At 56.5% G+C, this 20,798-nt stretch overlaps 4 protein-coding genes across 9 annotated transcripts; 1 reads left to right on the top strand and 3 right to left on the bottom strand.

Annotated features, from left to right (window-relative positions):
- Nucleotides 1-1,648: 1,648 nt before the first annotated feature.
- On the bottom strand, nucleotides 1,649-6,035 carry LOC111152396 (ring finger protein 1). Its single transcript, XM_022510924.1, has 7 exons — nucleotides 5,442-6,035; nucleotides 5,191-5,329; nucleotides 4,268-4,428; nucleotides 3,952-4,167; nucleotides 2,849-3,238; nucleotides 2,392-2,665; nucleotides 1,649-2,094 (listed from the first exon to the last, which is right to left on the bottom strand). The coding sequence occupies exons 2-7, from the start codon at nucleotides 5,266-5,268 to the stop codon at nucleotides 1,993-1,995; spliced, it is 1,221 nt and encodes a 406-aa protein (XP_022366632.1). The 5' UTR covers nucleotides 5,269-5,329; nucleotides 5,442-6,035; the 3' UTR covers nucleotides 1,649-1,992.
- A 1,240-nt stretch (nucleotides 6,036-7,275) lies between these two features.
- LOC111152286 (hydroxysteroid 17-beta dehydrogenase 8) lies at nucleotides 7,276-9,452 on the bottom strand. Its single transcript, XM_022510759.1, has 9 exons — nucleotides 9,389-9,452; nucleotides 8,988-9,205; nucleotides 8,772-8,888; nucleotides 8,568-8,660; nucleotides 8,380-8,465; nucleotides 8,181-8,265; nucleotides 7,931-7,973; nucleotides 7,659-7,733; nucleotides 7,276-7,469 (listed from the first exon to the last, which is right to left on the bottom strand). The coding sequence occupies exons 1-9, from the start codon at nucleotides 9,432-9,434 to the stop codon at nucleotides 7,453-7,455; spliced, it is 780 nt and encodes a 259-aa protein (XP_022366467.1). The 5' UTR covers nucleotides 9,435-9,452; the 3' UTR covers nucleotides 7,276-7,452.
- Nucleotides 9,453-9,666: 214 nt separating this feature from the next.
- Nucleotides 9,667-13,467, bottom strand: LOC111152197 (solute carrier family 39 member 7). 3 transcript variants are annotated; one of them, XM_022510591.1, is made up of 8 exons: nucleotides 13,153-13,467; nucleotides 12,429-12,843; nucleotides 12,169-12,337; nucleotides 11,955-12,008; nucleotides 11,666-11,830; nucleotides 11,387-11,527; nucleotides 10,980-11,176; nucleotides 9,667-10,560 (listed from the first exon to the last, which is right to left on the bottom strand). In XM_022510591.1, the coding sequence occupies exons 2-8, from the start codon at nucleotides 12,837-12,839 to the stop codon at nucleotides 10,288-10,290; spliced, it is 1,410 nt and encodes a 469-aa protein (XP_022366299.1). In that variant the 5' UTR covers nucleotides 12,840-12,843; nucleotides 13,153-13,467; the 3' UTR covers nucleotides 9,667-10,287. The 3 variants fall into 3 exon arrangements, 2 of the variants coding, with proteins under 2 accessions (XP_022366299.1, XP_022366300.1); XM_022510592.1 differs by lacking the exon at nucleotides 13,153-13,467 and having other exon boundaries at nucleotides 12,704-12,809; XR_002640906.1 differs by having other exon boundaries at nucleotides 10,495-10,560; nucleotides 10,749-11,176; nucleotides 12,429-13,191.
- Nucleotides 13,468-13,498: 31 nt separating this feature from the next.
- LOC111152195 (retinoid X receptor beta) lies at nucleotides 13,499-20,059 on the top strand. Of its 4 annotated transcripts, none has more exons than XM_022510589.1 (10): nucleotides 13,499-13,844; nucleotides 14,513-14,760; nucleotides 15,272-15,428; nucleotides 15,791-15,970; nucleotides 17,026-17,198; nucleotides 17,601-17,730; nucleotides 17,928-18,060; nucleotides 18,164-18,267; nucleotides 18,574-18,679; nucleotides 18,774-20,059. In XM_022510589.1, exons 1-10 carry the CDS (start codon nucleotides 13,613-13,615, stop codon nucleotides 18,919-18,921), a joined length of 1,611 nt encoding a protein of 536 aa, XP_022366297.1. In that variant the 5' UTR covers nucleotides 13,499-13,612; the 3' UTR covers nucleotides 18,922-20,059. The 4 variants fall into 4 exon arrangements, with proteins under 4 accessions (XP_022366297.1, XP_022366298.1, XP_022366295.1 ...); XM_022510590.1 differs by having other exon boundaries at nucleotides 13,549-13,844; nucleotides 18,176-18,267; XM_022510587.1 differs by having other exon boundaries at nucleotides 13,549-13,844; nucleotides 14,513-14,919; nucleotides 18,774-20,054.
- Nucleotides 20,060-20,798: the final 739 nt, after the last annotated feature.

Genomic DNA, 20,798 nt, shown 5'->3' with positions numbered 1-20,798 from the left:
GGGCCACAGTTTGGTATGTCTCCCACATGATGTCACGGAAATAAACAGGCGCATCTTCGAAATTCAGTCATGGAGGCAGCAGAGAGGGGACAGCAGCAGAAATGTGAGAAGTGGAGAGAAGGGGAGGGTGGGGTGGTGTTGACCGGTAGCTGAAGAGAGAGACGGGCCAGACGAGGGGCGATACGGGGACCAGGGGCTGTTACAGGGTTAAGGGAGAGGGCGGGGAAGAGAGACCGAAGAAGCTGCGGGTCGGTCACTTTCCTGGAGAGAATGAGAAAAGTGAGGGGGTGGCGCTCCTGGCAGGCCCTCGAACCAGAAGAGAAGCCGTGATCATTCCGTACTCTCCAGCCTCCACCTCTGTATCCTTCCCGACTCCTCCACGCCTGTCTCTCCCTCTTTGAAACTCCGGGAGCGACGCCCACCTTCCTCCAGCCCCAACGCCCCGGCAGCGCCGCAGCTGCTGGATACCTGGGGTTGGAAAGGAGACGAGCCAGGATCAAGGGTTCTGGGGAGCGGGTATAGAAAGGGGGTCCTTCAAGGATTAAGTGGGTGTTGTCTATTTCTGCAGGGCAAGAGGGCTCAGTAGGTGAGTTCAGGCCAGAAGGTCTGTAGGACTTGCCTGGGCGGGAAGGTGCCCCTGAGTCGGTAGGTATTGAAGGTACTAGGGATCAGAGGGAAAAAACGAGAAATCCCAAGCGTGGGGTGGTGTGACCTCGGGTCTGTGGATCACACCGAAAGCCTAACTCCTCTGCCAGCGGGTCAGAGAACTTAGCGAGCCGCAGGAATTTGGGGCGGATCGGGGTGGGGGCGCGAAGGGCAACGGAAACAGGAAGTGAAGGTCAGAGAGGCTGAAGGTGGGGGCAGAGGGAGAATTAGAGTCCGAACCCCGCGCTACACCTGACGCGGCGCGCAGCGGGGCACCCCTGTACCTCCCAACGCGGGTTGGGGCCTAGTCCGCCCGCGCAACTCGAGGCCGGGAGCCAGCAACTGCTTCACTTGAGGCCCCCACCGCTCTGCTCTTGGCCGCAGCCCGGGCAGGAACAGAACTACACCTCCCCTGCGGCCCTCCCTCCACTCAGCCCGCGGCTCGGCGGGCACTGGCTTGCGCACTCCTGGGAACTGTAGTCCCTGGCCCTGGCCGCCTTCTTTGGGAGGCGGCCGGGATGTCCAGCAGGGAGGTCCTCACAGCCCTCTCCACGACCCCTCCCTCTTGTCTTTCCAGCTATAGACACCAGCTTATTGCAGTGATGAGGAATTACTCTGCTTCCGAACATCACGGTCCCATTGGCGTCTATAAACGTGCCTTACTCTCGAGTCACTTTCCTACATTCCCCTTGGTATTGAAACCCTGGATTCCAGGCTGGGCGATCCAGCTTTTAGGAGTCAGGTGTGAGATCTGACTTGAGACGCTGCTCAGCTCTTCACCCTGTCTCTTCCAGCTTCACAGACTGTGCCCCACTATTTTCACACATATCTGCTGACTTGGGGTTCAGAAAATTGGGATTTACACACCGTGAATAACCGTTGGCATTTCCTCCCCATTTCCAAGGCTGATTTCCACATGATTTCCAGGCTTTTCTCCCCAGTCTTTTTGTTTTGGTTTGGTTTTCCCCTTCTAGTAAACCCCTGATAAACAGAGACACAGAACTGCAGGTTTCAAAGAGGAGAAGAAGCAAATTTGTTGTTGTTGGTAGGAGGGCATGAAGGGGAAGGTTCTTCACCTTCCCCAACATCTTGTGTAGATGGGAGGCTGCGGGGGGTGAGGGGGGGGAAGCAATAGAAAAGGCAGTAGATGGGGGTACATGCCCCGCTCTGTACAATATAGAAGAATCTGATATAGATACTTTGTATAAAAGCCACTTGTCCTCATTTGTGTCCTCTTGCTGGCTGGCCGGGTTGGGGGGGGCACTGGGGGACAAAGAAGCTGGGGGTGGTGGGCCAGGACATAGGGACACCCCATGGTCCCGATCCTCTGGCTGTCCCCTTGTGGGGTCACTTTGGATCCTTGGTGGGGGCATAGCAGAGCTCCAGTGGCCGGGACACCTTCCAGAACTTCTCATTCACCAGTTCCAGGGTCAGGGAGCCATTCAGTGTCTACAGAGAGGGTGGAAGAGAGAGAAGCAGGCTAAGAAAAAGAAAATTGGAGAAGGTGGTAAAGGATACGAATAAGGTAGGAAGTGACCTAGGGAGGAAGAAAGAAAAAAGAGTAATAAAAGAGCTGGGGCAAGGCAAAGCAGGGGCACAGGGAGTGATGGGGGAGGAGACACAGATGGGAGATGTCCAGGGAGAGGAGGGTGGGCCAGTGAGAAGGTCGGGATCCATGGTTCTGTGTGGCCCCAGACCACCCTCCCCAGCACTCCCTCTTACAGTACTGCCCTCAGAGGCTCTCACCGTGAAGGCTCCGCCCCCAGGGGCGATGTAGATGGTGTACTGCTTTTCGCTGACACCTTCCAGACTGGGCAAGGCAGGTTCTTCAGGGCCGTCACCTCCTCCGGCACCCCCACCCTCTCCACCACCCCCATCAGGTCCCCCGGCATCAGAGGCGCCCCCTCCAGGCCCTCCTGGCTCCCCAGCCTCTTGCTGCTGCCTCCGCTCTAGGGCAATGCGCAGGGCCAAGTACTTGGAAAGATGGTCCACTGTGGCATTCCCAGTTGTCTTCACATACCTGAAGTGGGAAAGAGGGTAGGTTTAGGGCACAGAAAACCTTAAATGGACAAGGGAAGTAGGGAACTTTCCAACAGGGCCTCTGGGTTAGGGTTTCTTGCTGGGTTTGGGTGAAGCCCACTTCTGATGGAAGTCTATGTGATCTCTGGTTTCTCAGAGGTCAGGGGAAAGACAGGGCTCTCACCTAGTCTGGCAGTATTCTCCCTTCTCCACGAGCAGGGGGTGGGGCCGGAACACGAGCTCAATTTCTCCACCTGGCTCCGGGGGACTGGGGGCCCCAGGAGGGCTTGGGGGGCCTAGGGTGCCCCCTCCCAAGGTCCCTCCCCGGTCACCAGAGTCTTCAGAACCGGCACCCCCACCAACCCCACCAGTGCCACCTCCCCCTGTCCCTACACTGCTCCCCCCTGCACCCCCACCACGGGGTCGCTTGGGAGCAGGGCCTGGGGCAGAGTCAGGGGCGGAGTCTGAGCTCACATCCTCTCCATCCCCCTCTCCCTCCCCAGGCTCTCCTTCCCCCCCACTCATCGTGGTGGTCTGATCTGACCCGGGCATCGGCCGCCTCACACGCTGGGCCCTGTAGAAGCAAGTGGTTGAAGTTAGAAAGCACCAAGGATAAGGGGTTTAGACTTTAAACTTACGAGAGAACAAGAGATCAGGGAAATATTACTGATGACACCTAATATTTACGAAATACTAACTATATGCTTAAGCACACTGCTAAGTATTTTGCACTGATCGCCCACACAGTACAAATCCTAGAAGCAAGGAATTATATTCTCTTTATGGTTGAGGAAACGGAGGCTTAGAGAGGTTAAATAACTTGTCTGTGATCACAGCCCCTTGACTCTCCTCATGGACTCCCAAGAATCAGAAGCACAGGTTTGTAGAATGTGGAATTTCAGGCCCAACTCCAGACCCACTGAATTAGAATTTGCATTTTTAACAAGACCCTTGGGTAATCTGGATTCCTACTGAAGACTGAGCAATGCTGGCCTAGAAGGTCATTTAATTCCCAGCGGTGTGAATCCAGAGTCTATGCTCGAAATCACGCCACTGCTCTAACTTCTAGAAAGTTAGAGGGTGAGCTGTTTTCTTCTTAAGGATAGCAGTGCCAGCTACTAAGAAGCTGCAATTTACGTCCCTGACTTCCAAGCTTTGACAATCATGCTGGGGCTAGCTATTAGGATGCTAAGGCTCAGAAGCTGGCAGGCAGCAAAGACAGCACCAGGAGTCTGACCCACGCATCTGTCCCACCAGCCCTGCTACTGCTTCTCTCCCGGCCCGAACCTGTGCATGGCCTGCATGCGCAGCCCCTCCTCGATGCTGGAGCTCAGTGCCTGCTGGTTGTGCAGGCGGCTGAGGCGGATGAGCACCCGGTCTTGGTGGGCCTCGTATTCCTCCCGGCTGGGGTAGATCTTAGAGATCAGGGCATCAAAGTTGGGGTCCGGCCGCAGAGACCGCTTGGATACCAGCTTCTTGCGGCAGGTAGGGCACTCCTTGTTCCTGGCATGGGAGAGAGGAGGCTCTGAACAGTCAGCTGCGGGGGCACTGAGGCCCCAACTCTGTACCCTTCATCCCATCTCAAACACATCCCTCCTGTTACCCGCTCCGAAGGGCCGTGACGATACAGTCTGAGCAGAATCGGTGGAGGCACTCCTTGGTGGTCATTGTATTCTTCAGCATGTCCAGGCAGATGGGGCACATGAGTTCTGAATGCAGTGACCGAGGGGAAACCGCAATCTCTGTGCCATCCATGATGGCTTCCTGGAGGCATCAGTGAGTGGAAACGATGGTGGGTTGGGGGGGAAAGGGGTTTTAGAAGTAAGTGGTCCATGGAATGGGAATTTTGAGAAATACAGTGAAATAGCAGAATCTGGGTACCCCATGTTGGCCACTTGAGGAAGATGGTAATTCTGAGAGAGAGGAGCTTTGACTTGGAGAGAATGGAAAACAGAAAGGATTAGTGTCCATGAACTAAAAGTAGGAGCTTCGCAACAGAAGGATCGGAGGTTTGTCGTGAGGTGTGGGGGTGGGGGTGGCACAGATTTGGAATTTGGGGAGGGCTTTTTCTACAGAATTTCTTAAAGTGGGTCCAGGTTCAACCTATATCAGAATCCCCTAGGGTACGTGCTTAAAATGCAGATTCTGGGGCCTCATCTCATTACTGTATCAGAACGTTGGTCGGTGGGGGACAGCCGAGAGGCTCCATTTTTAATAAACTTGGGGGGTGAGTCTTACAGGCACTGACTTATGACATGGAGCTGAGGAACAGTGAAGGTAATTTCTGTCTGTTTACTATCTTTCAGATGAAGGAAGTCATACTTGCTTTATGTCTGTGGCACTAGCTGATGTGAGCGTTAAATGAGGTAAACGTGAAGTGCTTGGAAAAGATTAAGATGATTCAAAGATAGGACCACGGGAGTCTGTGACATGGGGCAGGGAAACGGAAAAGAGGCTGTGGGATGGGGTCTGTGGATTCAAAGGTTTGGGAAAGGGAGTAAGCTGTGAAGGGAGAGTCCCTGTCACCTGCGGGGTCCGGTGGAGCTCATACAGACTCAGTTCCCACGTTTTGCTGGCATTCTGGGCATTCGCCGGCGTCGTCATGGTGACCGGGCACAGACCCCCGACTAGGGCTCCGCCGCGGTGGAGGAGGAGGAGAGGTAGGCTGGGAGGGGGGGAAGGGGGAAGGGGTGTTAGGGGGGCCGCCCTCGCGCAGACCCCGCCCCTCCGGTGGCTCCCCCCCACCCCCCTCCGCCCCGCGCCGCTCTGCCCCTCACCCGGCTCCAGCCGTCCGCGCCCCGGTTGCCGCAGCGCCTCTCCCAGGGCCCGGGCTCCCAGCCCCAAATCCCTCGGTCCGCAGCCGCGGCTCAGACAGCAGCTCCCGCCGCCGCCGCCGCCATGGCCCGGGCGCTGGGGCCCTACGTCACTTCCGCCTGTCCCTCCACTACATCCCCCACCCCCGTCAGCAGAGACGTCACCGCCACTCGGGGCTCGGGTGGGACGCGACGTGGGCGCCCAGGCACCCCGCCCTCGGGACACGCCCGCTTCGCGTATAGAGCCGGCGTCCCCGGAGTCCCGAGTTACGTGGGGACCCCGGTCTCAGTAGCCCGGCCGGCACCGTCGTGCTGCCAACCTTAGCCACCGTTCCCTTCCCGAGGTCCCCACCCGAGGCCTCCGCTCCGGAGGGCGGGGCCTGGGATCTCTTGAACCCCGGGAGGGGACAGAAGGTTGGAAAAGGGGCCACCTCCCCCACTCCGCGTCCCCTAGCGGCTCTGGGGAACAGCTGCCCCCCTCCCCACAACTTCTCTGTAACCCCAGTCCGGCATTCCCGGGAGGGTAGGGGGGAAGGCTGCAAACGATCCTCGGCCGCTTCAGTCCTCCAGTCCTGTGAATGCAACTAAATCCGGATGAACCCGGGATTCCCCTTACCACCCTGGGGACTTGCTCCACCCTCCGCTTTGGCTCTCCCTAGACCCTCCGACCCGCTCTCCCCTCGAGGTTTGGGGGCGGCGGCTCGGGACGTCCAGACTCAACTCTCGGCCAGAGCCAGAGACTCGAGAATTGCGTTTGGACAATCAAGAGCCGCGGCCCGGGGCGGGGGAGGGAGGCGCACGGGAGGAACGGGGGAATGGAGACACCACGCGGAAGCAGGGACACAGACACAAGATGGGGCCCCTATAGGGGAGGGGGTGTGCGCGTGTGGGTGGGTGGGGGCACAAGGGGCAGAATGTCTGGAGTGGGAAGCGGGCAGGAGCCTCCTCCAGGACTTTGCAGTAAAGGAAGGGGACGGGGAGGAAAGAAAAGAGGAAGGGGCAGAGCGATCCCCATTGAGGGCAGGAGATGAGATACGGGGCGGGAGGGGGGGGTGCGGGTGGTGGAAAGAGACCGTGGTGGGCGTCCTGTCTCCTTCAGCCTGAGCTGGGGTTCCCGGACTTGGGCTGCAGCTGCCAGGGGGGTAGCCTGTTTCTGGGACAAGGCAACAGTGGGTCCCCTCGCCCCCTTCCCCAGATCCCCCCTACTTCCCTGTCCTCTCCTTCAGTCCGTGGCCAGTCCTTATGTGGGCTCCAGAGTCGATTAGCGCAGACCCCCTCCCCTTCCTCCTCCTCCTCCCAGCCCCCTCCCTTCTGCTCTCCTCCAGCCCCTTTCATCGGCTGGTCCATTCCCCTAATCCTGGCCCCCTCCCCTAATCCCCCCCCACCCGACCCCAGGCCGGCTGCAGCTATTGTAAGGTGGAGAGAAAGGGGAGGGGGGGGACTCAGAGAAGGGAGAGGGATGGGGGAGGGCCACCTGTTCCAAGACCCCTCCCAAGGCCAGACTGGACACCAGGATGGGGCCATGAACAAATCACCCTTGGGGACCATAAGGACCCGAGGAACTGGGGGGAGGGGATTGGGGCTGCAGGACCAGTGGGAGGGGGTGGGGCAGAGACACCCTCCCTCTAAAAAGACTGAGTGTCAGGCATACACAGTGACACACACTCTCTGCTCTCACACCCGGCGGCGGGGGTTGCCCTGGGAGACCAGGCAGTGAAAGGGAACAATCCTTCGGGAAAGGGAAAGGAGGGGGAGGTGGGGAAGGGTCTGAGGGCTTAGACACAAGAAGAACCGGAGGTGGCAGGGAAGAGGATTTGGAATTTATTAGGGTCACAAGCACCCCTGCCTCCCATATTCAGCATTTCAGAGCCATACACTGCCACCCCTTTTGTAGCCTGGGAACTCAGAGTCCTCGTCAGCAGGAGGCCGGGTAGAGTGGTGGGGGAGTAAGCAGAGTCCAGGGTCCATGAGGCAGTTACATGAAAAGACCTCCTGGGAGGGGCAGAAACATTTGGACAGATGCACAGGTGAAGACAAATGGGCTGGGGGGCGCCCACTTTGGTCCCATGCCTATGGGAACTTCTGCTGTTCCCTCAGTGGCTCCAGACTCCCTTTACTTGCTTTCTCTTATCATCTGGGTTCCACTACTCTTCCCTCTCCCTCCCCATGATGGCCTCATACCAGTGACTTCCACTGAGGCCCCTGTGATGTATCCACTGTCTTCAGATGCCAAGAATGCAACCACATCTGCCACATCTACAGGAATGGTGGGAAGAAGGCAGAATCCTACTCACTCTCATGGACCCAAAGTCATCACCTCCCACCGGAACCCTTCCCCACCAACACACAAACTCCAACCACCAATCCTAGTGATATCCTCTCAGATACCACAAATTTTGGGATCTCTTCATTCAGGCCCTTTTCCTAGGGCCTCCTCCTCATTCAGTGCTCACCCTCAGGATCCCCCATATGTCCCATCGGGATTATTCCAATCACCTGTAAGAAAATACTCATAAGTGGGTGAAAGTTTCTTTTACAGATTTTTTTGGTAGGCTGAGTCTATGACCCTTTTTTCTTTTGTCTTCATTCCTTGTACACTTATTAAATATCTACTATTTGCCAGGCCCTGTGCCCAGATTCTCTCTGAAGCCCAGAGATGTTGGGTATCTGGAACGATTCTGCCCTCTGTCCACAGCCTCCTACCTTGTCCAGCACTTTCTGTGGCACTTTCTGTGTCATGGGTGTTGTAATGAACCCTGGGAGGACAGAGTTACAGCGGATCCCATGTCTGTGGAAGGGAGAGTGGCTGCTGACTCTGGAGAGGACTGAGTACTGACCTGCCCCCCAGACCTCCCACACGCCTCAGCAAATCCCTCTGTACCCCCAGGGACATCTGACCAACCGTCCAAGCTCCCGAGCTGCAGTCTGGGTCAGCCCAATCACTCCAGCCTTGGATGCTGCGTAGTTTGTCTGTCCCATGTTCCCCACCTATAGGTGAGTCAGAGATTTGGGATGAGTCAAGAGTCCCAAGGAGGGGCTCTCCTCTCTATGCCCAACTAGCTGGCTGACCTCATCCCAAGTCAATCTGACCTTCCCTACGATGCTACTGATGTTGATGATGGACCCATGGCAACCACTGGACACCAGGGCTTGGGCTGCAGCCTGAGTGACTAGAAAGATGCCCTGGTGAGGAAAGAGTAACAAGGCAGAAAGGATCAGCTGGAGTGAGAGTCTTCTTCCAGCTCCCTCCCCCAGGCTGGAGGAGCTAGAAGCCACAGGTTCAGAGGTCGCCACCTTGAGATTGACAGCTATGACTTTGTCCCAGTCATCCTCAGACATGCGGAGCAGAACCTCATCCCTGGTGATCCCCGCACAGGACACGACGACAGATGGCGGGCGAGAAAAGCAGGCCTATGGAAGGGGGCGGTTACACACCAAAACCCAAATACAGCCCGGGGCATGGAGGCAACGTTGGCTCTTTAAAAGAGGGCGAGGTCCTGTCGCGTTCACCTGTACTTGTTCCAGCAGGCGCCTGACCGACCCGGCCTCAGACACGTCAGCCTGGAAGGCGGCGTGGGTAACGCCGGGCGCCACCTCCTCGCTCCCCTGCCCGCCCAGCAGCCACACCGTCTCGCAGGCCGCCGGCCTGTCCAGGTCGCAAGCGGCCACAGTGGCCCCCTCTCTGGCCAGGCGCACACTGACGGCCCGGCCGATTCCGCTACCCGCGCCTGAGGTGGGAAAGAACACGCGGGAGGGGGAAAAGGGGAGTGGGCAGGGGTCAGAGGTCGACAGGGCGCAAAGTTAGTAAAATTTGGGCCGGGGGCCAGAGGTCACAGCGCCTGTAGACGCCGAGGGGGCGCCCCGACAACACTCCAGCACCCCAACCCGCCTGGGAGGGCATTCCCCTCAACCTGTGACCAGGGCCAGCACGGAGCGAAGCCTGAGCTGAGACGCCATGTCCGGCGGCGGGTGGGCGGGCACCCAGTACGGAGCCAATCCTAGCGCAGAGGGGGCGTGGCAAGAGCAAAGACGCGCCAATCTAAGCCAGGCCAGCGTAGGGCCATCTGTGGCCACCAGCGCAGGCTGACCTCCCACCGCGGGGGCGTGGCCAGCCGCCGCCACTTGGGGGCCTGGAGAATGGGGAGACGAGGGGCCCTTATTCCAAAAAAGACAAAAGACCGCGTGTGGGGCGGAAGATCCGAGGACTTTATTTCCGGTCACCACCCCTACCTCTTGATTCAAACAGTGATATCAAAAGAATAGAAAAAAAAAAAAATCGGGCCAGGAGATTAGCAACCCATCTACCCCCTCAATCACTCCCAAATCAGGACACACGATTGATGTTTAACTGATGTACATCCCCGGCTCTTCCTGCTACCCGCTCTGTCCAGGGCTCTGGTCTTCCCTGAAGCTTCCGCCAACAGGTGGGAGGGGGAGGCAGACCTTGGAAGAAGACTGTGTGTAGTAGCTTGGTCCTCTGAAAACAGGTTGGGTAGGGCACACGGCATAGGCTGTCATCACCCCCTCTCTTTTCCAGCCTTCTTCATGGCCCCATTTAGCCCCCAAACCCAACAACATGGTCAGCACATGACTTACACTATGGTCCCTCTGACGTCTCACTCTCACTTCTGCAGCTCCTGTAACACTGCAAAATCCTGATGGCCCTAATGCCAAAGTCACCACTTCTCTAGGATATAATTTCCTTTGCCAGATGTCCCTGGTGAAGGCCCCCAACCTCCACAGACCCCTGACCTGGAGGACTTAGAGGCTAGAGGTTTGGGACTGGGGTGGAGACAGTTTACCCCACCTCTCACTCGAGGTGGGCTATCAGCACCATCATGGCAACTCCTCCCAGCAGCCCCAGCACCTCCAGAAGTGACTGTAATGGTGACGCCTCCCTCAACAGCTCAGGCAACACGGACACTGTTGCTACGTAGATAAAGCCACCTGCAGTGAATGGCAGAATCCAGCCAGGACCTGCACCACCAGCAACTTCACTGCCCACTGCCCCTCCTTCAGTTAGGAGGGCACAGGCTGTGCCTGCCAGCGCCCCTATTGCCGTCAGTAGTTGTAGACGCATCGCCTGGTGGGCAGAAAAGACAGAAAGGTACTCAGCAGCATCTAAAGATGATCAGCAGTTAGGCATGTTTGGTGGGGTATAGGTACATATGGGCAGGGTGCATGTCTTGGAGAACTAAAGACTGAGGCAAAAAGAGGAGGATCTAGAATAGACACTTTCTGAAAAATCTTAAAATATCAAAGAGGTCCTACCTACAGACAGACTCTGAGTGAACAGGTCAAGGTGAAAGATCCTCATAAACCACTGAGATGGTTTGTAGACCACAACTGAAGAGAGAATTTCTTCCCCCTCATTTCTGGAGGATTTGTTGTTCCTCACAGTACAACTTGTTTGGAACTAATGAGAGTTGATGGTGGATTCTGGGTGGGTGAGCAGAAGATAAAGAGTTTGAGGCAATCATGTCTGATGCACAAATCACCAACCTGCTTTTTGCTGCACCCAGACTGGACCAGGATGGCAAAGTCCCCGACTTCATGGGGCACTTCGTGTAGCAGGACGGTCATTGTAGTCAGGATCCCAAGCCCCCGACCTCCTCTAAATGAAGCACCAATGGCCAGACCATCTGTGAAGTTGTGTGCCAGGTCAGCAGCCAGATTCAGGTACCCTGATACACGTAGGTCTTGTACAAGCGGAAAGGAAGACAAAATAATTAGAGACATCTATCACTCCTAATTCCAGCCCTGGTCAGCCATTATCACATCTACCTCCAGAGATCACTTCACCACCCAGCCCCTTCACGCTTCCCGGACACCTACCATTACTCACAATGCATATTCCATGTGAAACACAATATCCCTGGCCCAAGTTTATCAATAACTCTGTCCCTCACCTGAACCTGTTTTTTCTTCTCCAGAATACTGAGGTCTCACTGGCCCATCTTTGAGCCCTGTGCTCCCTCCTCTCCTCTTCCGAGACCCAGCTGCTTCCTTTTCTTCTTCCTCTGAACTCTGTTTCTCCTTTGAAGGACACTCTGCGGGAAGGAGTTGGTAAAAGTGGAGAACAGAGACCTCCAAAAATGTCCTCAAAACGGAAGTTCCCTCCCACCTAAGAGCCATAGAATAAGGGGATTCTAAGGCAGGCAAAATCCTTTTTAAGGAAAAGGACTTACCCTGTTTTCCATGCCCATGACTTCCCTGCGTGTGACCATGAGCATGTCCATGTCCATGACTGTGTCCATGTCCCCCTTTCACATGTCTCACAAATTTCTCCACCACAAGAAAGGCAACAATTCCACTGAGGACCCACAGTCCCACAGACAGAATGGGGCCCTGGCCTGGAAATAGAGGCATTGAGACATTAAGGGAGATGTGGATTCCAGACTCCTCTCCCACAAGTGCAGGAGGAGAAGAGGGAGGGAAAGACCTTCCCCAACACATCTTCATCCACTCCTTCCTCACCACTGTGAGAGTGTCCATGTCCAGGCTGCTCCAGAGGGTGGTGAGAATGAGGTTCTAGAGAAAGGGAGAGGAGATGTCAAATGAGAGAATACCCTGGCCAAGTGGTATGCATTTGGGGGAATATTGGATAGTAAGAGATGAAAAAAGGGCAAAGAACCCTTCTGCCTAAAGAATAAAATATTAAGATTTACAACAGTGGCCAAAGATAACTTACCCAGTGCATGAGGGATGAGGTGCAGAAAGGCATCTCCTAAGAGTCCACCCGAAGCAAAACTGAGCAAGATCTGGAGCAGAGAGCGGTGCCGGGGGGAGTTTGATTCCACAGGGATAAGGAAGAGGACAAAAAATGGAGCTGCAGAGATCAGAACGGTGGCCCCCAATGCCTGGTGAGGGAGACAGTCAGGGGTCAAGTGGTGCGGGGTTTCCCAAAAATCCAGAACCGGCCCCTCTCTCCCCCATCCCCTGGGGACTCACATAGGCCCAGAGAGTGACAGTGTCCAGGTCCTGCTCGATGCCTGGAGCCCCAGACTCCCCTTGGCCTCCATGGCTGTGCTCATGGTCATGTCCATGTCCTCTGTGGTAGAGGCTCTCATGTGATTGGCCATGGCTATGGCTATGGTGCAAATCCTCATGTGAATGTCCATGTTCGTGACCGTGGGTATGCCCGTGCCAGATGCTCTCGTGAGTGTGGCCATGGCCATGGGCATGACTGTGTCCATGGTGGAAATCCTCATGTGAGCGCCTGTGGCTGTGGCCATGGAAGTCCTCGTGCAGGTCCTCGTGCAGGTCGCCATGACCCCCGTGTCCGGCCACTAGCAGCCCCAAGGCCGCCCAGGTCAGCAGTCCCACGGCCACCCAGTGGGGGGCCCCCTGGCCTCTGGCCATCACGCTGACCAGAGGGACAGAGACAGTGACTCCACTTGACCCTCAACTCTACACCTATGAGGTGTCAGTTTTACTCCGTTCGTGCCTTCCGTCCACTTCTAAGGGCCGCTACCACATTCCGCTGTTCCCACCCACATTGTTCCCAAGACTCGGTCTCTTTATCTCAACCCCCCTCCCGGATATAGGGCCCCCGGGACACCGCTCTAGGCTTTGATTCTCTACTTTACGGACTCTCTGGGCCCTAGTCTCTATGATCCACTAGGTAGTGGAAAAGGTCTGGAAAGGACGGTAGGGTAAAGCAGGGAATTCTCACCGGCTTCGGGATCCTCTCCTTTCCCGGTTTGCTCGGACGTGGCAGTCCCGCCTCTGGATCCCGCGAGAACAGGAAGTTCCGTCCCACCTCGGTCCCAATACCTTTACCAATATGGCGGCACTCGGGGGCCACCCAGCCGCCTGCTCTGGCGCGCATGCGCGGGCGTGGAGGTTATTTGAGGGAAGGCTGGGCGAGGCCGGCTAACAGGGCCGAGGAGACCGCCTCCTCCGTTTCCAACTAGACGAGGGGGCGGGAACTAGCGCGGAGACTTCCCGTCTATACCAAGATGGCTGCCATGTCGGTGCTGTCATTTTGGTACAGAGCAGAGCGAAGCGCTTAATTTGACCCGGTTTAGCCCAGAGTCTTTTCCTCTGGGGCTTCCTCGTGCTCAGCTAGTCCCCTGGTCAATACTTGGGAATCCCTGGTACCTCTTTGGTATCCTTGCACTCAGCCAAGAATCATGTCTTGGGCTGCTCGCCCGCCCTTCCTCCCCGAGCGGCATGCCGCAGGGCAGTGTGGGCCGGTGGGGGTGCGAAAAGAAATGCATTGTGGGGTCGCCTCCCGGTGGCGGCGGCGACGGCCCTGGCTGGATCCCGCAGCGGCGGCGGCGGCGGCAGCAGCCGGAGAGCAACAAACCCCGGAGCCGGAGCCGGGGGAGGCTGGACGGGACGGGATGGGCGACAGCGGGCGGGGTGAGTGTCCTAGCGGATGGACAGGCGAACCAGTGATCGCGTTATCTGCGACCCCTCCCCCCGTCCCCTGGCGCGCTTTCCCTGGCGCTCCCGCCCCCTTGTTTGTAAACATGCGTCCCCTCCCTCCCGAGGGCCTTAGCGCCCTCCCCCCCGGGGCGGGGCGGGGAGGGGGAGCTTCCGCCCTCCTAGCTTTGGCTGTTTGAGGCCCTGCAATCTGGAGGTCCCGGGCGTGGGACACGAGTCCTTGAGTTTGGGGACTCTGGACGTTTGATGGCAGATCCTGCGTCCTAGGAGGGGTCTCTTCCGCCTCTTTTCCTTGTACAGTCCGGCTACAAGCTGGGAATGGAGGGGCCGTCAGTTCCACCCCACGTGCTGCCCCACCCACATAAGACATGTCTGGCTTGGGGTGACCAAATGCATTGCGTGGAATTCTCCCTCGCGTGATCTAGCCTGTCTTTTGTCAACCCCCTCCTCTCACCACAATTAGGAGTTAAACTGTTGTTTGACAACAGGGTGTTTCTGGACATGAGGATGAGTGGGATGGGGTGGGGTGGGGTGCGGTGGGGGATTAGAGAATTAAAGTCTCCAACTGGATGATCTAAGACTCATTTTCTCTTTTTTGTCTTTCTGTCTGTGTGTCTCTGTGCCTGTGTGTACCCCTCCCTCAGACTCCCGAAGCCCAGACAGTTCCTCCCCAAATCCCCTTCCCCAGGGGGCCCCTCCCTCTTCTCCTCCTGGGCTACCCCTACCCCCTTCAGCAGCCTCCTCCCTTGGAGGCTCTGGGGCCCCACCCCCGCCCCCGATGCCACCTCCCCCACTGGGCTCCCCTTTCCCTGTCATCAGCTCTTCCATGGGGTCCCCTGGTCTGCCCCCTCCAGCTCCCCCAGGATTCTCCGGGCCTGTCAGCAGTCCCCAGGTGAGAGGTCATGGCTCACTGACTGCCTCTCCACTTTCATTTCCTTGTTTTCCTTGTGACCCCAGATCCTTGTGTGAACTTCCCCATGGCCCACTGACCTTCCAGTCCTCTAATCCTGGCAGGCCTGTGGTCCTTGTGAGACCCCTTGCCCTTCCTGAGGTGACTGATCTTTCACTGCATGCTTCCTCCCCAGCCCTGTAAAAGAACCTTAATATTCTGATGTCCCTTTCATTTATCAGTTTTTTTTGCCCTTTTGGTCCCATCTGCCATCCTGAGATACTTGCCCTTCAGGGCCCCTGTATTGCACAATTTCAGGGAGAATTGTATGCCTAACGTCTTTGAGGTTGTGCTCCAGGGGTTCCCCTTCACGTAGACTGCAGTGTAAATAATGTCCTCTGTAATGTGCAATGCAGGGCCCTGCCTAGGTGGTAAGGGATGATTTCCATGACCTCTGAGAGATTCTCCTTCCCAATGAGTCTCCCTGTGACTTCCCTATTTCCCCCCATCCCAGATTAACTCAACAGTGTCGCTCCCTGGGGGTGGGTCTGGCCCGCCTGAAGATGTGAAGCCACCAGTCTTAGGGGTTCGGGGCCTGCACTGTCCACCCCCTCCAGGTGGCCCTGGGGCTGGCAAACGGCTATGTGCAATCTGCGGGGACCGAAGCTCAGGTATGGGGCTCAGAGGATGACCAGAGAGGAAGAAAGAGAGTGTCTGACATTTACCATCACCTGTGGGATTCCCAGGGGCTTATGGGGTTGCACTGGAGCAGGTGGGTGGGGGGAAGCCTGGTGATAGGTAAGGGACCTGAAGCTCAAATATGGGATGGGGGATGGTCAGAGGAAAGAGGAGGTTGGTATAGGGTTTTGAACAGTGAACAATGAGGAGGACCCTTATGTCCTGGTCCTCTGTCTCTGGATTTGGTAAACACACAATGGATTTAAGCTAAGTTTGCTGGGGGGAAGTTGGCAAGAGACTTAATGGTGAGGGATCTACGTGCAGCCTTGTTGGTGCTATTCCCCTTGCCTTCTAGGCAAACACTATGGGGTTTACAGCTGTGAGGGCTGCAAAGGCTTCTTCAAGCGCACCATCCGTAAGGACCTGACCTACTCGTGCCGGGACAACAAGGACTGCACCGTGGACAAGCGCCAGCGAAACCGCTGTCAGTACTGCCGCTATCAGAAGTGCCTGGCCACCGGCATGAAGAGGGAGGGTAAGGGCCTGAGTCAGCCAAGCTTTTTGGGCTACCTTGTGGGAAAGGAGGGAGGAGGTGGAGGGAGACTGCAGAAAACCCAAGACTGTACCTCTCAGGAGGACTGGACTGTTCTCTCTCCTCCTCTAGAGGGCGATATTTGATTTTTCTCTCCCCTCATCAGCTCTTGTCCCTGAGTTTCCTTCTTAAAGGGGGTATCCTCTGTTGCCTGCTCATATGACCCCTCCCCTCCCTCGTGCTAGGGTAGGCTAACATTTCCTGAGCCATGATGGGCTTCTCTCTCTCCCCTTCAGTTACCTGAATAGTCCCTCCTCCTTGATACAATGATTGCTTATCTATGGTTCTTCCTCCAAAGTCTGGGACTCTACTCTCTTAAGTTAAAGACTTTACTGAAGATCTCAGGGCTGCCTTCCTTTTCTTTATCTTCTTAAGTGTGATTCTGGAATTTTCAGACACTTTGGAGTATCTTGGTCAAATCCCTCCTTTTAGATGAGCCTGAGGCCTAGTTTTCCTAAGGTCATGTAACAAAGGGGGTATCAGAACCCATCCTTGAAGACCCAGGCCAGTGATCCTTTCACTGCCTCTTAGTTGAATCAGAAGAGCATCAGATTTGCAGTTAGGCACACCTGGATTTAGATGGATGACTTACTGTGTATTATGTGAACTTAGACAAGCTAGCTAACTTCTCCAAGCCCTACAATCTTCATCTTTAATAACAGGGATAAGAGCTCACAGGATTCTCACAATAATTGAGGGAATATTAAAATGTGTTTTCATATTTTTTAGCATGTAGTTGGTCCTCAGTTTAAATGTTAACTTTCTCCCTAATCCTTTACCATCCCTTCCCCTCCTCCTTCTTGGTTTATTTATCTGCCCTTTTATAATCCCTGCTTCCAGACTGCCCCTGGTCCCCAGTTGCTAGTGACTTCCCCAATTCCTATAAATATTTCCTAAGGGCCATGAGAACCTTGATAAGGCCCTAAGGACATTTCAGAACCCCTTACCGCTGACTATTGACTTTCCCCTTTTTCTTTTCCTCCTCTTCCCACCCCCAGCGGTACAGGAGGAGCGTCAGCGGGGGAAGGACAAGGATGGGGATGGGGAGGGGGCTGGGGGAGCCCCCGAGGAGATGCCTGTGGACAGGATCCTGGAGGCAGAGCTTGCTGTGGAGCAGAAGAGTGACCAGGGCGTTGAGGGTCCTGGGGGAACCGGGGGTAGCGGCAGCAGCGTGAGTGATGGGGTCAATCCAGTCTCTTTCCTCATGGGGGATGGGGGGGTGGGAGTCTAGGTTGGTTCTGTTTCCCTCTCCTCTCCCTTTCCCTCCCAACCCTCCCCCCCAACACTGCCTGGGACTGGAAGTACTGCCAAACAAAGTCTCTCAAACATCCGAGGTGGGTGTGATAGTTTTCTCTGTCCCCATCCCAAAACAACCCAGTGGTGGAACCACAGGCAAGTTCTAAATGCATAATTGTTTTCACGAATGCCAGAGGAGAAGCCTGACTTACAAGAATTGGTTCAGATGGTTTTGAAGGGAGACTCCTTTAAGGAGGTGATGTCAGAAACCTCTTACAAGGGGGGCTTCCACTGTACCTCCAGACCTTCCATAACTCTTACCCCCCATCCCCCGCAGCCAAATGACCCTGTGACTAACATCTGTCAGGCAGCTGACAAACAGCTATTCACGCTTGTTGAGTGGGCGAAGAGGATCCCACACTTTTCCTCCTTGCCTCTGGATGACCAGGTCATATTGCTCCGGGCAGGTCAGTGACCTTGGATCCCCCTGAGCTCTTGACATATGACCCCTACTTCACCTTCTGACCTTCAGTGACCCCAGTGCATACTTATATACCAAGGGGCCCAAGTTCATTGACCTCACCACTTCTTCTTCTCTTCCCCTGATATGCTTTGAATCCCATGGTCTGATCTCTGGCTCCTGACCCTTGCTGCCCCAACCCAGGCTGGAATGAGCTCCTCATTGCTTCCTTCTCCCACCGATCCATTGATGTCCGAGATGGCATCCTCCTCGCCACAGGTCTTCATGTGCACCGCAACTCTGCCCATTCTGCAGGCGTGGGAGCCATCTTCGATCGGTCAGTGGCCCTCGGCTGGGCTGGCCTGTAGGTAGAGGGGGTGGGGCTATAGGCTGGTCCGTGTCCAAGGCTGGCTGAGCTGTGACCTTTGAGTGACCTGCAGGTCCCTCTCCAGGGTGCTGACAGAGCTAGTGTCCAAAATGCGTGACATGAGGATGGACAAGACAGAGCTTGGCTGCCTGAGGGCAATCATTCTGTTCAATCCAGGTAAGAGGAGGATCACCCCTATCTCTCAAGACCAAGGCAACCTTGGAGCCTCCTCTTCTCCAGAGACTCCTAAGTTACCAGCTATTCCCCTCAACCCGGCAATCTCCCAGCTGACCAAGAAAAACCCACATCCACTGATACGCTCCCATTTGACCCCATTCCATAACTTGCCCTGCTTCCCTTGCCAGGCATCTGGTAAAGGGCCAGTAGGTGGGGCCCAGAAGGGACATTGTGTGGGCTGCATCTCCACATTTGTTCTGACTTGATTTGTCTTCTTTCTTCCCCCTCTTTTCCCTGCCATCCCAGATGCCAAGGGCCTCTCCAATCCTAGCGAGGTGGAGGTTCTGCGGGAGAAAGTGTACGCATCACTGGAGACCTATTGCAAGCAGAAGTACCCTGAGCAGCAGGGACGGTGAGAAGGAGCTGTGGGGGTGAGGGGTTGGGTGCCATGAGGGTGTGTTCAGGGCCCATGTGGTTCCAGCTATCTTCTCCTGCCTCTCCCTCAGGTTTGCCAAGCTGCTGCTACGTCTTCCTGCCCTCAGGTCCATCGGCCTTAAGTGTCTAGAGCATCTGTTTTTCTTCAAGCTCATTGGAGACACCCCCATTGACACCTTCCTCATGGAGATGCTTGAGGCTCCCCACCAGCTGGCCTGAGCCCAGACCCAAATGTGGTGCTCCTCACCTGAGGAGTACGCATCCGAGGGGGACTCTGGCCTTGGGGCATGGTGGGGAGGGGCCATGCCCTAGAATCTCGGTGGGGGGAGGTGTAGAGGGCAGAGCTGAGACCTCCAAGAGGATCCATAAACCCTCCAGGGGGTTTGCGTGATATCCCAAGTCAGAGGGGACCCCAGATCCTTGTGAGGGCTGGACCTCTCTCTTCAGTGGCCTTGAGTCTCTGAATTTGTCTGGGTCTGCCATGATTTGGGGTGATTTCTCACCCCCTGCCTGGAACGATCTCTCCTTCCCCCAGCACAAAGCATTGGCCTTGCTCACAGGACCTTGCTTCCTTCTCATCTTGCCTCACTTAGCTACCCATGCGAAGAGAGAAAATGGGAACTCGTTCAGAGATGGATATCGGGGGGCAGGCCCCCCAAACTGATGGACATGGGAGTAGTGCTCTGACAGGCCTTCCTTGAGGCCTTGCCAGCCTTGACAGTAGCCTGGCAGGTGGGGGCTACTCTGGAAGAGGGAGGGGCCCTGTCACTGTCTCCTGTCCAGAGTCCCTCTCACACTTCACCTCCTGCTGCAATCAGACTGAAAAATAAAAAGGTGGTGGTGGTTAAGGGGTGGGTGGAGATGTAGGAACCCATCTGCTATTTTTAATTTCCTCTGAGGATAGAGACTTGCAGTTAGACTCAAAGAAGTACTGTACTTTCCCAGGTTGACTAAGAAATGCCAGTGGTGGAGGTGGTGTTTGGGAAAGGGTGGGCCCTGAGATGGTCTGTCCCTGGGGCCCTTCAAGCACTGGCCTTCCCAACCCCTTCCCCCACCGTTTCTTGTCTAACTAGGGGAAGGGGCCTGGGGTGTGCTGGCAGGGTGGGGCGGGGATGGTTTGGTGAGTAGTCCTCAGGCCCTTCCCTTCACAGCCCTCCCCCAGACCTGGGCACACACAGTGTAGCCTGGGGGACACAAGACCCTGGCCTGAGAATTGAGGGGGGATGGTCAGCCTGCAGAGATGGCCTGCTGGGGCTGCATGACTTTTGCCCTGCAGCTCTTCTCTCTGGGGTTCCTTTCCCTTCTCTTTCACTCACACATAAAATAGCTTTCAAATTAAATCGCTGTTTTCTGGACTGAGGTAACTGTATTGGCCGCGCGTGGGGGGTTATCCGGTCGGGAGTTTCGGACGCGCTCCCTTGACGCCGCCGCCGAGGTTCCCTGGGGCCGGAGAGGCGGGCACAGGGTGGGGGACACAAGGCGCGCTTTGTCGGGGAGGGGGGAAGAGGGTGTGCCAGCCTGGGGGCGGGGCCGGCTGGAGGAGGAAGAGGGGGGGCGGCTGATTCTCAAAGGCGCCTTGTTCGCTTGCGCCCTCCTAGCGCCAGCGGGCGGCGGCGCCTGGGCTCGCTGCTGTCTTCTCCCGCCGCGCCGCGGGCTCCGGGCAGACCGGGCGCCGTGCCCGTCCGTGGGGGCTCTCCGGGCTCTGAGCGCCCTGGCCTCCTCGGGCTTTGCTCGCCCAGAGTCGGCCTCTCGTCCCTGAGTAACCCTGTTTCCCTGCGCTCTTCCAACGAGCTTCGACGGCCCCCTCATCTCCCCGCTGGATCCCTTGTCACCTGGGCTTCCGGACTCCCTGACCTCGCCCCCCCCCCCCCCCCCCCCCCCCCCCCCCTCCCCCCCCCCCCGTTTTCATCTCATTGGACCTGATTAACCTGCGTGTGTCGGGCTGTCCAGTCTCTGGCGGTATCTTCCCCCACGCCGGGTCCCTCTGCCTCCCCTGTAACCACCTGCCCCCACCCCCACCCCGCCCTGCCCCTTGCAGCCGTCGGGTAGCAGGTTCCCAGTCGCTATCTATAGCCTAGTCTATAAATACCCCCGCC

The sequence above is a fragment of the Enhydra lutris genome, unplaced genomic scaffold (genome assembly GCF_002288905.1).
Source record: "Enhydra lutris kenyoni isolate GAN:26980312 unplaced genomic scaffold, ASM228890v2 scaffoldscaffold28, whole genome shotgun sequence".
Lineage (NCBI taxonomy): Eukaryota > Metazoa > Chordata > Mammalia > Carnivora > Mustelidae > Enhydra > Enhydra lutris.
Note: the sequence above shows the minus strand (reverse complement) of the source record. Positions and strands in the feature narration are given on the sequence as shown.